Source organism: Rhinoderma darwinii, chromosome 2 (genome assembly GCF_050947455.1).
Source record: "Rhinoderma darwinii isolate aRhiDar2 chromosome 2, aRhiDar2.hap1, whole genome shotgun sequence".
Taxonomy (NCBI): Eukaryota; Metazoa; Chordata; class Amphibia; order Anura; family Rhinodermatidae; genus Rhinoderma; species Rhinoderma darwinii.
This window is the reverse complement of record NC_134688.1, coordinates 404,962,837-404,977,354: the sequence shown is the minus strand read 5'-3', so window position 1 is coordinate 404,977,354 and position 14,518 is coordinate 404,962,837. Positions and strand designations below refer to the sequence as shown.

General features: G+C 40.0%; 1 protein-coding gene across 1 annotated transcript; it reads right to left on the bottom strand.

Annotated features, from left to right (window-relative positions):
* Positions 1-2,548: 2,548 nt before the first annotated feature.
* Positions 2,549-11,055, bottom strand: LOC142741882 (fibrinogen-like protein 1-like protein). Its single transcript, XM_075851204.1, has 3 exons — positions 11,052-11,055; positions 10,811-10,918; positions 2,549-3,223 (listed from the first exon to the last, which is right to left on the bottom strand). Exons 1-3 carry the CDS (start codon positions 11,053-11,055, stop codon positions 2,598-2,600), a joined length of 738 nt encoding a protein of 245 aa, XP_075707319.1. The 3' UTR covers positions 2,549-2,597.
* Positions 11,056-14,518: the final 3,463 nt, after the last annotated feature.

Below are 14,518 nucleotides of genomic sequence, written 5' to 3'. Positions count from 1 at the left end.
ATAATTTATGAGGCAGCCTTTATCACTATTGTTTTTTCCTTCTTTTGTAACTAGGGAGATACAAAGGGCTGCAGAGGAGCTGTATACATAAAACACTAGTACATGTTTAACCGAGACTCTTTGCAAAGTTGCGTCCTTCATTCTTGTTTTTTTTATTAATTTTTTTACTTTAAAGGAAATAATTTACTATTGTAAATTTGGCTTGATGTGTATATTTATAATGTCTGCATTACCTTCCCAAATTTGGCACACGGCCAACAGAACGTGCAAAATTTTCAAAGACAAAAATGTTTCAGGCAAAAAACGTTTTTTTATAAATGTTCCCGAATATTTCTATAATGCCCTAAATTCACAATGCTGCAGACAACTGCAATGGTGTATCTTGGAAACTGCCAATCAGCTCCTATTGGTGCATCTCTCATTCTTATTACGACCATATTTCAGATCTGGGTGTTACCAATCTGTACCCCGGTTCCCATAGGATTATGCCGGCCCAATTATGTTGACCTAATAGGACCAGTAGATGTAATTTTTGCCATTCAGTCGTACACAGCCTTATTGGGGCATTATATGGGTATGTGCACACACACTAATTACGTCCGTGAAGGACGGACGTATTTCGGCCGGAAGACCCGGACCGAACACAGTGCAGGGAGCCGGGCTCCTAGCATCATACTTATGTACGACGCTAGGAGTCCCTGCCTCGCTGCAGGACAACTGTCCCGTACTGTAATCATGTTTTCAGTACAGGACAGTAGTTCCACATATGAATTGTAGGGGTGTGGTATGGCCCAGTTCTCATAATATGGTTGTTATAATCACAACAAGATTGCAGAGCTGGTTGCTGGCTGAATCTCACCCCGATGCCCTTTATTGCTGTCAATCACTGACAGCAGTTTTAAGAAACTCCTGCTTTGAGGCTGGATTCACACAAGCTTGTTCGGTCCGTGATATACCGTGATTCCCGGACCGAACACACTGCGGGGACCCGGGCTCCTAGCGTCATAGTTCTCTATGATGCTAGGAGTTCCTGCCTCCCCACGGAACTACTGCCCCGTACTGAAAACATGATTACAGTACGGGACAGTTTTCCCTCAGCGAGGCAGTGACACCTAGCGTCATAACTAACTATGATGCTAGGAGTCCGGCTCCCTGCAGTGTGTTCAGTCTGGGAAATGCGGCCGACATACGGACCGTATATGACGGACCGAAAACGCTCGTGTGAATCCGGCCTTACTATTTACTGTCCCACACCTCTTTCCAAACCTCCTAGCAGCTGCTGTAGTTATTTAGTTTAGTTATAAATTCCTTGGAAATCAAGACTATTTGCAAGGTTGTTTCATTTTTTTATTTTAGATGCATTGGAGCATAATAAATGTTTGCCAAAAATGTATCCCTCAATATCGCATCCTTGGGGTATGTTCACACGCAGTGTTTTCAGGCGTTTTTCGGAAAGTAAACGCCTCGAAAAATGCCTGAAAAAAAGGAAGCTGAACGGCTACAAACATCTGGCCATTGATTTCAATGGGAAAAAAACGGTGTTTCGTTCAGACGGGGCATTTTTTTTACGCGGCCATTTGAAAAAAAGTCGCGTAAAAAAATGCCCCGTAAAAACAAGTAGCAGGTCACTTATTGAGCTGTTTTTAGAGCTGTTTTTCATTGTGTCAATAGAAAAACAGCTCCAAAAAACGCATCAAAAAACGTTTGATGCTTTAAAAACGACTGAAAATCAGAGGCTATTTTCCCTTGAAAACAACTTTGTATTTCAAAGTCGTTTTTACTTTATCGTGTGAACATATCCTTACAGTAATATATTAGAGAAATGCATACAAAGAAATGACCTAACACACTTTTATCATCAGAATAGCTCTGTATATAGGCAAACAGCGATTTAATTATATATCATGGCAGTAGTGGGAAAATTTAATGCCCTGACATCTTTGCAGTATACATTTTTTGCAGGATATGAGAACTACACTTTACTATACAGTAAAAGGAAAAGGTATGCCGACGCATACCGGACCAGCAGATATTAAACGCACAATCTTGTGGCATCTGTTGGGTGAATGGGGCTTTATAGATATGTTTCCGTTATGCGCCATGAGCTTTCCTGGCACATATGGTGGTATGCATGGCCCATTGAAATGCAATAACATCAATTACAGGATCCATGTAATATGGATCCAAAAAATTCTGGTGTGGATGAGGCCGTATTCTTACAAGTTTCTCCTGATCATCTAAATTGAACTGCTCCAAATAAATTTTCCCTGCTGACATCCATTGAAAATTAAATCTACTTTTACATTGGCCTTAGCCATTCAAGCTTGACCTCTATTTTTAAATGAGTTTATATTGGGAAAACATGGGGCCCTCTGTAGAACCTATGATCGAAATATATGCTTTAGATAGCTATCTAACGAGGGCAGAATATACAATAACTAAAAAATTGTTAATAAAATTGTTGTTAGAATGTTTTTGTATCTGTTTTGAGTCTTCTAAAAGAACCTGAATACTAATGTTACTTTTTATAGTAAAAAAAAATTCCCACATTGTGCTGTTTTCTACTTCCCCAGAGTCCATATCTGATTTTATGGTCTTCAACAGATACCTGTAGGTCGGACCATAATCATTGATTCAGTGCAATCTCCAGTACAAACATTTTTCCAGTAGATATAATTTTTGCCGTTCAGTTGGACAAGGTGGCAATTGTCATACCACCAACCGCTGTAGGAATTTGCACAGTGAGAAGCACTCCGGTCCTGATCTTTGTCTTTTGTGGAGAATTTCATGTTGTCATGAACAATGTTTGAGTCAAAAATGGTTAGACTGTCCCCTGCAGTGCCGGAGTACCTTCCGAGACGCAATGTATAGCCATTAACTTCTTTGTCTAGGCTGAAGATATCATAGTCAGCATACCACTCCTTATCGTTCTTGTCCTTTAGAAGGAAGCGCACCATGTAGACCCTCTGAGACGTGAGTAGGTGAATGTACTCATTACCCAGCCAAAAATCCTTCATCACATTTCCAAATCCATACTTAAAAGTGGTCCAGGACTCATGCCAAGTGATTTCAGTATTTTTGGAGTTTTTTTGGACAACTGTCCAGCGTTTACCATCTTCCTCTACATGACAATAGACTACTAGAGGGGGTGATAAATGGGGCTTGATAACATACACACCACTGGGGCTATCCTTTGGCAGTTTATCACAGTCTACAGGAAAATCTAAAAAAAAAATATCAATAATTATGTATCATGAAAGTGTATTACTTTATTGCCTCGATAGTAAGATTTACATAAAACAAAAAATGATATACGGTACTTTATATATACAGTATATTCCACATAAAAAGTTAAATAAGTTTGTAAATACATTGTAGTACTTATCTTGTACTGGTCCTGAGTTGCAGTCTGTATTATATGCTATAAACAACCACCGATCAAAAAGTTACATGATACACAAGATGATAACATATAACCAATTATAACACAACATGACGAGAAATGACAAGCTCTTTGGAACAGTATTGGCCAATTTTAGGTCAAGACAACGACCTGTGTTCTTATTTACCTCCTACTCTGAAGGTAACAGCCAAAAGGAGCACAAACTTGTGGGATATATTACACCACAAGTGTCAACTTTTATTTTTGTTTAAAGGACACAAATAAGGATTTTCCCATGTGGGGGTCTGTTCTACATGTAAATATATGGTTACGGTTACACAAATGAATTCTACAGGTACCAGGGAATATAAAATCGTGCACCATATTACATGTAAAAGTGACTGTTATTTACTATGCAACATGCTCATGTGGCCTTATTTTTGAGGGGCTTTCTTTTCATGAATGAAGGGTGCGTATTCTAGAACACATTCGTGACATACATTCCGCAATGAAAATTGTCCCGAATGACATTGACAGTCTTCAAAAATTAAAGTCAATACAGTGACATTTTAGAGATTTTCAAAGAGATGATCCTACAGGATTGCAAATTCGCGGATTTGAGAAGATCCGTTCAGGATCAAAAGTTGGTGACATGATGAGAAGACTTGCTTATGTGGAATGTAAATAGATCACAATCCTAAGAACTATGACACCTAATGGTCTACATGAAAAATTGGTTTTAGGGTCCTTTCTCTAGTCGTTATGTTGCATATTTGGAGGTGTTGTCATTTGGGTGTTCTTAGAATTTAGGTTTTATAAAAAGGAAAGGACTAGAGTGCAGTGAATGCTGGTATAGTCCAATAGTTCGAATATGTGTATTATGTATTTAATTAAATGTATAAAATTATTGTTTTCTGTTTCTATTGCTTTAGATCCGACTGACAACTGGGCGATATAACGTGGGCATGGCCGACTAATGGCTATTGGATTACGCTAGAAATGTGAATACCTGTAGCCTGTATAATAATAAATCATCTAGCAGACTACAACATCTAACTACAACAGTTATTTTTAAGTTTTTTTTAATATGCAATTAGCACTATATATGTTGCACATTGATTGATACATGATGTACTTTATGTCGGTTTTATGCACATTATATACATTTTAGTATTTTATATTTTTTATTTATAATGTTCAATGTATTTGGATATCATTAAAAATGTACGTCAATCCATTTTAACACTTTCTTTGTAAATGAGTATTTTGAAATTGGATATCATTTCCAATATTTTTGGGTACATTTAATAGTTAGAACTATAATACATATATTAGGATTGTATTATTTTTAAACCCTTCACTTTAATTTAAATACTTGTCACTCGCACTTTGAATGTTTTTCACGTTGACTTTATTACTTTTATTCATTGTTAGTGTTTTTATTTATTCACTTTTAGTAGAATGAATTTTCCAGTTCTGGGGGTTAATAACACATAATGATGAACTTATATGTGCAGTTGCCCTAATTGAAGAATGTACAGCTATTATAAATTGTTGGGGTCAGTAGCTAAATCGGAAAATGGCTTTATTTTAGGGGCTCCTATATCCAGTTTTCATTGAGCGCATGCGCCTGTAATTTACATAGCAAGTTGGTCAGGTTAGGGTATTGGCCATTTTAGAATTGCTTCCATGTTGTTTGCCCATAATCTGCACGCTAAGATACGGGAGCAGGGAAGGACCAAGCAGCGCACACCCGCACCTGTCCAGTGGATTCAGCCTATAAATATTCGGTATTCACTTCTCCCTTCTCAGTAGCTCCGGTGGATGCCGTGTGGCGAAACGCTCGTCAGGGTCTGAGCTGGAGGTCGATGCATATTGTAATATCTTCCTTTTCAATCTGGTGGGTATCTTATTTTATTATGAGAAACAAAGAAGAAATAGGAGCTGCACTGTGGCAGGGACCAGAAAATGGTGGGTGCTATCCTCAAAGGAATCTTGACAAAGAACCTCATGTAAACGTCAGAACACAATCCAATAGAAGAGGCAGCACTCCAATGTAGTAGAAAAATCCCCAAAAGTTTATTCACCCAACATACAGGCAACGTTTCACCTGCCCATTGAAGGCATTGTAAATATATGTTATGCTCTATCAATCTAAGGCCCAATTTTTTGTAAAAAAACAAACAAAGATAACTCGGATGTTTTATTCTCTTCCTTAGACTTAGTATCTTAATGCTGCTGCTTCTAGGCCCTTAATTAAAACTCCTGAATCTCTGCTGCACATGCTCAGTAGTGTAGTTTCTCCCCTGTAAGCCACTACTGGGCACAGGGCTGTTTTAACACATTAGTGGGCCCAGTGCAAAAGTTTCATGAGTGGGCCTCTTTCTTCTAAACAGACTGGAGTGCTGAGTGTTAATATTGTCTTTGTTTCCAGTGATCGGGCTGTACTGAGGGCTGTGCTGTAATGTCCTGTACTTATCACGCACTTTCCTGCCCTGATGCACAACCCTTCTCCCTGCTCCTATATCCCCTTCCCCCCACGTTCATTGATGCCCAGCCAATCCGCTAAGCTGTTACGCTGCGTTAGCGCTGGGCTCAGTCTGAGCCCACACTGATGCTGCACTCCATATGAGCCCACGCTGACGCTGCACTCCTCTACTCTCCCAGCATGGCCGCCTGGGAAACTCTGTCTTTCTGACAACCAAGAATGCTACAGAGTGTTCAGTGGCGCTGCAGCGAGCCGCAGGCCGCTGAACAGAACTACAGGAAGGAGACTGGCCAGACCGACACAGTAGGGGAGAAGAAAGACAGACAAACATTGAAGGTGAATGAAGCAAGAACAGAGGACACATTCACAGGAAAAGACACACAACAATGCTGCTCTCCCCCTTTCTCTCGGTGTCTGCCTCCAAACTCCCCTTACAAGTTTTCCATAGTGCCTGCGTCCAAAGGACGCAAACACAGTTAAAAATGGTGCCGCCGCCAGAGAGCCCGCTGTCATGGGGCACAGTGCAGGTGCACCATTTGCCCTATGGTTAAAGTGCCTGCAGTCATCACAGAACTACTAGAGAGAACAGGAAGACAGTATTAAAGGGGTTGTACAGACTGGGGGCTTTTTTTTTATACTGATGACTTTTGTACAGGATAGGTCATCAGTATATGATCAGTGGGGGTCCGACACCTGGATTCCGCACTGATCTATTCCAGCAGCCCAGCAGCATCCAGGCGCCGGAAGCTAGAAGCAGATGGCTCCGATCACTGTATAGCGGCCATGCTGCAGTACTGCAGCTCTGCTCTTATTCACTCAAATAGGAGCAGAGCTTTAGTAACCCAGCACAGCCGCTATACAGTAACTGTAGCAATCTGCTTCCGGCACTTTCCCCTTCATAGATTTCAGTGCCAGGTGGCTGCTGGAACATCTAATTGTTGCAGGGTCCAGGTGACGGACCCCCACCAATTATATACTGATGACCTATCCTCTAGATAGGTTATCAGTCTGGACAATCCTTAAAGGCGTTATCTGGGTTCCAATTTTTTTTCCCAATGGCTTCAAATTACATAAATTAACAAAATAAGCAGTACTCATCTATCCTTTCCCCTGGCGATCCAGTGCTGAAACTCTGGTGCATTGTTTACATGCAGGCAACATGTGACTGCTGCAGCCAATCAGAGGGTTCAGTGGTCATGCGTTGTATTTTTGGCATGGCAGGTAGTGCTGCCATGCCTTAGTGGAGGCAATCATAATTAAAAATGTTTATAGATTATATTAATTTATATTTTGATGGAAATGTGTAAGTGATTTTTATGTACTTTTAATTTTTTTACATCGTTCACCAATCACTTTAATCAGATTTTTTTCCAATTATTTTTCATAAACTTTTATTAAAATGTTGAAAATCCCATAATGCCAGACTGTTGTTAGGGCATGCTGTTTGTAAGTATACGTTGACCCTTATATGCCGCAAAATGCTTTGATCGCGACATACACGGGGTTAAAAGATGATGTTACAGCAGTACAACCGCTGTGCTGCTCCTGATCACACTCGCAAAGTGGCAGTACCTATGCAATAAGAGCGGTATAATAATATGGCACAGAGCCTCTGCAGACTCCTGCCTGCATCGTACACCGTGGGTGGCTAGGGAGTTAAAGGGAATGTGTCGCTAGATATAAAAAAAAAATTTCAGTTAAACAATTAGTATTTAAGTGATTACACATTGTTTTAATTTTTTAATTTTTTTCACAAGTCAGGAAATATTATAAATTAGATTCTAATTTATAATATTTCCATGTGCCGGCCACTAGAGGGAGCAGTTCCCAAAATTGCAGCATGGTCACTGTGATAAAGCAACCTCATTGATTTATGCTGCAAATTTGGGGTGGACACACTCTCCTCTAGTGTCCTCACACAATCCCCCCTCCCTTATTCTGGCTAGTGCCAGGGGAAGGAGGGGTTTGAATGTCTTCAAACCTCCTACACTGTGTGCTGCCATTTTCTGAGCGACTACACAGTGTAGGAGGATTAGATACAGTGCTCAGCAGACAGTATAACACGAACATACACGAACATAATACACACATCACATACAAGAACATAAATTACCTGCTCCTGCCTCCGCCTCCGCAGGTCTATGCTCCTATTCCTTGCGCCTTCGCTTTGTTGAACATATGGCCGAAGCCGCGGCTGGAAGTCGTCATCTTGCTGTCCAGCAGCGGCTCCTGGTCCACATGAAAATGGCGCCGGATTTCGCTCTACGAACGAGCTTCGTTTTGGTCTGTGTGGGAGTGGCACATGCGCCGATCCCACACAGACGGAGTACGCATCTGAGAATGGAACGGCTCCCGTTCGCATTCTTTATGGGGTTGTATGTGCCGTATTCCATCTCTTTATGTGTCATTAATCGACACATACAGAGATGAAAAAAAAATGTCAGCCCCCATAGAGAAGTAAAAATACATTAAAAAGTAAAGAATGAGAACACAATTAAATACAATTTTTGTTAATATTATATTAAAATCAATATAATAATAATTTAAAAAAAATCATGACACCTTCCCTTTAAAGAGGCTCTGTCACCAGATTTTGCAACCCCTATCTGCTATTGCAGCAGATAGGCGCTGCAATGTAGATTACGGTAACGTTTTTATTTTTAAAACACGAGCATTTTTGGCCAAGTTATGACCATTTTTGTAGTTATGCAAATGAGGCTTGCAAAAGTCCAAGTGGGTGTGTTTAAAAGTAAAAGTCCAAGTGGGCGTGTATTATGTGCGTACATCGGGGCGTTTTTAATACTTTTACTAGCTGGGCGTTCTGATGAGAAGTATCATCCACTTCTCTTCAGAACGCCCAGCTTCTGCCAGATCACGCTGTGACGTCACTCACAGGTCCTGCATCGTGTCGGACACATCGGCACCAGAGGCTACAGTTGATTCTGCAGCAGCATCAGCGTTTGCAGGTAAGTAGCTACTTGGCCAAAAATGCTCGTTTTTTTAAAATAAAAATGTTACTGTAATCTACATTGCAGCGCCGATCTGCTGCAATAGCAGATAGGGGTTGCAAAATCTGGTGACAGAGCCTCTTTAAGTTACTATTGTATGTATATTTCCAATTATCTGTTGGACATATACAATGTTTGCTCAATCTGATTTATCACCTGCAGATGTAAACACATATTGTTTGATCTGGTTCTGTACATAGACATGACAGAAAATCAATGTGCTTTACTTGTTGAGCTTCATATTTTTCATTATTTTTTATTTTAAAGTATAGTGAAAGGCTCCCTCACTACAGGGACAGATTTCAGACACAATTTTCCTCTACAATAAATCAAGAAAATCACTGGAATAGGACTGGAGATTTTTTTTTTTTTAAATATAACTTTTACTATAGAAAATTCATAAAAAATGTGCATAGACACATATACAAAGAAGATTCACTCTAAATTCACTGCATTGTCAAATACTACAGTTGTGGCAAGTAAAGGAGTGCAATGTTCATGCTTCCTCCCAATATTAGCAACGTATGATTGCGATCAGCCACATGTATTAGAAGCAGTAATACTTTTAGTCCCTGAATAGTTCCCACAATCCAAGAAACATTACAAAATAAAAAAAATTTGGGGTTTCAATTTACCCCCCTACCCGTTCCATTGTCGATTACTCTTGATGCAAAAGATCTGGGAAGGTCTTTAACTGTTATTCTCCCAAAGAATAGAAGTTTACCGAAATTTGGTGCGTTTTCCGATGTGGTTGCGTTTTTTACTGCGACTGCATTGAAAATTGACTCAAATCACAGTAAAAAATGCATTTGGTTTTTCTATGCAGTTTCAACAGCGCCTCAACTGCAATATCTGAATGAACCCTTAAAGGGGTTTTACATCTTTTTTAAATGAAAAGCGCTGCAGCTGATTTATTAGGGGGAAGTTGCTGTTGGCAATACATTTTCCCTGCAGTGGAAATGTAGTATCAGGGTATGTTCACACGGCTTATTTCAGCCATTTTTCAGGTCGTAAAAACACCCTGAAAAACGGATGAAAAAATGGAAGCTGAACGCCTCCAAACCATCTGGCCATTGATTTCAAAGGGAAAAATTGTGTTTGGTTTCCGACGGGGCGTTTTTTTAAGCGGGCCGTTTGAAAAAACTCTGCGTAAAAAAAAGGACCCGTAAAAAGAAGTGCATGTCACTTCTTGAGACGTTTTTGGAGCCGTTTTTCATTGGGTCAATAGAAAAACAGCTCCAACGACGGCCGTAAAAAATGCATCAAAAAATGCTTGATGCATTAAAAACGGCTGAAAATCAGGGACTGTTTTCCCTTGAACCCCATAACAGGTTTGAAGGAACTGGAGGGTTTCTGATTAGGACACAGATCTTTACAGATACAGTAACAGTTACCATTAGTTGTGAGAGATTATGGTTAGATTTCTAAAAAATTATAATTGTGGACATCTTTAAAACTTCTGATGTTGCTACAGTATAAAAGTAATAACAATTTTGTAACATGCAACAACTAATAACATTTTGAAACCTTTCTAAAATGAATACCTCTTTGAGAGAAACCCAAATATTCTGGACCAGATCTACTTTAACGAATTTTCAATTTGCGTACTCCTAGTGGACCACCCCTCTAGAGCACCATTTTCACTGAAATTTTTGGTGGTTGTTTCAAAGAGGTTTAATGTATTAGTTCATTGATATACTGTACACTTATATATAAGAGTGCTGAATAAATAGCAATTTCTATTAGAAGGAAAGCCTGCGCTTAACCAAAAAAACATAATCCTGCACTGCAAAAAAACGGCAGCTTGTAGCGAGCTGACAGCTCGGCAGGGCAAGCACAGTGACTGCACCATGTATGCTATTAACAGGACGCTCCTTCATAAAAGTGGAGTTTCCCTTTAAGTGAAATCATCATGTCAAGTAATGCGCTCACCTTGTTTAAATGGTTCCTTTGCAATTTCAATATCCTCCGCTGCTAATGCGCCAGTCAAGCCCAGGATGCAGCCAACCCAGAACCAAGGATTTGCTTCATATCGAGAACCTATGACGAACAATGAACGTTGTGTCAGAAAGGAGATGGGATACCATAGAGATAATATGACCAGTTCCTTACAGATTCCTTATGTTAATATTTTGTAACAAACAAGGCAATGTCAGGAGTTTTGAGATCTCACCCATTGTCTACACTGGTGATTATAAATGTAACCAGGAAATGAATCCAGGTTTATGTAGAATAATCATAGGTCTCCTCCCAAATTCCAAGCTACAAAGCCTGAAGAAAACAGGGGCTATTAAGAAGCACAAAGTCCATAAGTTGTTTAGGATTTTATTCAAGGTTATGTTTGCTTTAGTCGCATATTTAAAAGAACAGTAACAATTTTAAGGGAATTTTTTTCATAACAATCTGCAATTGTTTACCAGATTTCATTATGTTTGTAGTTCTGTGCAAAGACCTCAGTGTCCCTGTTTATGTCTGTGGAAAAAAACTGAAAACATTGCCGCAGATTTACTAATATATGTGCCAATAATTTTCGAACTTTGTGCCTAACTAGACAATTATAAAAAGTGTGTTGAAAGGGACATGGACAAAAATGTGCCAAAGCACGGCAAAATTGTGCCAAGAATTTGGCACACAATTCTGTCGCAAATGAAGCCAGATCAAAGGTGGTATAAGGAAGAGAACAGGTCAAGCAAAATGCGCAAAATTTATGATAAATCTGCCTTAATATTTCCCAGATAGTATTCATTGTGTGAGCCCTTCAAAGCGCAGATCATACTTTTTTCGACTGCATTCACTCATGTAGTTTCCTATGCTATTTTTTGTGCAGCTTTTGATGCATTTTATTTTTTAGCTAAAAGCAGGATAGATACTTTTCGTTTTTTCGGATGCACCTCTGGCAAAGGCTAAAAAAACAAAAAAACTACAAGCATGAACCAAGCCATGAACAGAACATTTTGGCCACTTTTAGATCAACACTTCGATATCTGAACATTCTTCAAAAACACGAGTCACTGACTGTGTCACATGATCCCTTTCAGAGCTGTTAGGCTTCGTTCACATCTGCATCAGGGCTCCGTTCCGACATTCCGTCTGAGCTTTCTGTCAGAACGGAGCCCTGACTGACACAAGCGGACAAAACCATTTTGACGGAATCAATAGTCGACTATGCTATTGATTCCGTCAAAATGACAGAACCCGATGGAACCCCTGCACAACTGAGACAAACGGAAACCATTGGCACCGGATCCGTCACCATTGAAATCAATGGTGATGGAAACCTCTGGTTTCCGTTTGTGTCAGTCAGGGCTCCGTTCCGACAGAAAGCTCAGACGGAACGTCGGAATGGAGCCCTGTCGCAGATGTGAATGAAGCCTAAGGCCCCATGCCCACTTCAGTTTTTTCCTTCAGGATGCTATCCGTTGTTGTCAAGGATAGCACCCTGAACCCATTCACTTCACTTCCGTTGTTTTAACAGAACCGTGCGACCGTTCCATCAAAAGTACCCAACATTTGTAAAGCAATTTCTCCCGAGTATGGCAATACCCCATATGTGGTCATAAACTGCTGTTTGGGTACACGGCAGGGCTCAGAAGGGAAGGACCACCATTTGGAGTGCAGATGTTGCTGGATTGGTTTCTGGGCGCCTGTGGGCCCAAAACAGTGGAAACCCCCCAGAAGTGACCCAATTTTGGAAACTACACCCCTCAATGCATTTACCTAGGGGTGTAGTGAGCATGTTAACCCTGCAGGTGTTTTGTAGAAATTAGTGTGAACTCGATGTTGCAGAGTGAAAATGGGATTTTTTCCACAGATATGTGGACAATATGTGGTGCCCAGCTTGTGCCACCATAACAAGACAGCTCTCTAATTATTATGCTGGGTTTCCTGGTTTTAGAAACACCCTACATGTGGCCCTAATCTCTTGCCTGGACATTCGACCAGGCTCAGGAGTGAAAGCGAACCATGTAAACTTGAGGCGTAATTTGGCGATTTACAGAGTATTGGTTCACAACTGCAGAGGCTCAGATGTGAAATAATAAAAATAAACCCCTGAGAAGTAACCCCATTTGGAAACTGCACCCCTCAAGGCATTTATTAAGAGGTGTAGTGAGCATTTTCACCCCACAGGTCTTTTCCATAAATGAATGCACTGCGGATGGTGCAAATTAAAAATTTATATTTTTCCCTAGATATGCCATTCAGTGGCAAATATGTCGTGCCCAGCTTATGCCACTGGAGACACACACCCCAAAAATTGCTAAAAGGGTTCTCCCGGGTATGACGATGCCATATATGTGGAAGGAAACTGCTGTTTGGGGACGCTGTAGGGTTCATATGGGAGGAAACGCCATTTGGCTTTTGGAGAGCGGATTTTGCTTGGTAGTAGTTTTGTTTGGAGTCTTACTGGTGTTTCCGTTTATAATGTAGGGCATATGTAAGCCGGGCGGAGTATATCAGGGGCATAGTCAGGTGGTATAATAATGGGGTAAAAAAAACAATAAAATGATCCATAGATGTGTGTTACGCTGTGAAGCAATCCTTTCTGCACAGGCCGGTGTCGCACTGATAAATGGCGTCCTTTATTATCCCGCTTTTGGTCCACACTCCGCGCCTTTGTAGTTTGGGGAATTTTGCTTGGAAAGTGTTGTCCTGGTATAATACGGGCACCATCGCTTCCAGCGGATATGTTTGGGCCCTCCCTTTCCTGGTTCCCTAATTTTAGGTCCTTGATAAATCGCCTCTTCAAACAGAAGAAATGTTCCCCTCGGGCACAACTGCATATTTTTTTATTTCCTGACTTATTGGAGCCATAACTAATTTATTTTTTCATAGACGTAGTGGTATGAGGGCTGTTTTTTGCGGGACGAGCTGTAGTTATTATTGGTACCATTTTGGGGTACATGCAACTTTTTGATCACCTTTTATCCTATTTTTTGGGATGCCAGGTAAACAAAAAAACGCAATTCTGGCACAGCTTTTTTCGGTTTTTTTATACAGCGTTCACCATGCGTTATAAATTACATGTTAACTTTATTCTGCGGGTCAGTACGATTCCGGCGATACCTAATTTATAGCACTTTTTTATGTTTTACAACTTTTTGCACAATAAAATTACTTTTGTACAAAGAATGTATTTTTTCTGTCGCCAAGTTGTGAGAACCATAACTTTTTAATTTTTTTGTCGACGGAGGTGTATGAGGGCTTGTTTTTTGCAGGACGAGCTATAGTTTTTATAGGTACCATTTGGATACGTGCGACTTTTTGATCACTTTTTATTCTAATATTTGTAGGGCAAAGTGACCAAAAAACAGAAACTCTGGTAAAGTTTTTTACGTTTTTTTTTACGCCGTTCACCGCGTGCAATAAATAATATAATATTTGGATACCTCAGGTCGTTACGGTCGTGGCGATACCAAATACATATGGTTTATTATTATTTTTCAATAATAAAGGACTTGATAAGAGTAAAAGGGGGATTGTGTTTTATTTGATTACTTGAAACTTTTATTGTTTTCAAACTTTTATTTTTTGCACATTTTTTTACACTTTTTTTACACTTTTTCTCAAGTCCCACTAGGGGACTTGAAGGTCCAACGGTCAGATTATTTTTTTTTCTAATACATTGCACTACCTATGTAG

What these genes read in the sequence shown, in the direction of transcription:
- LOC142741882 (XM_075851204.1), bottom strand. An exon ending in AAAGGAACCATTTAAACAAG is followed by an intron (nt 3,224 to 10,810) that starts GTGAGCGCATTA and finishes TTTTTTTTTTAG; the next exon opens with ATTTTCCTGTAGACTGTGAT.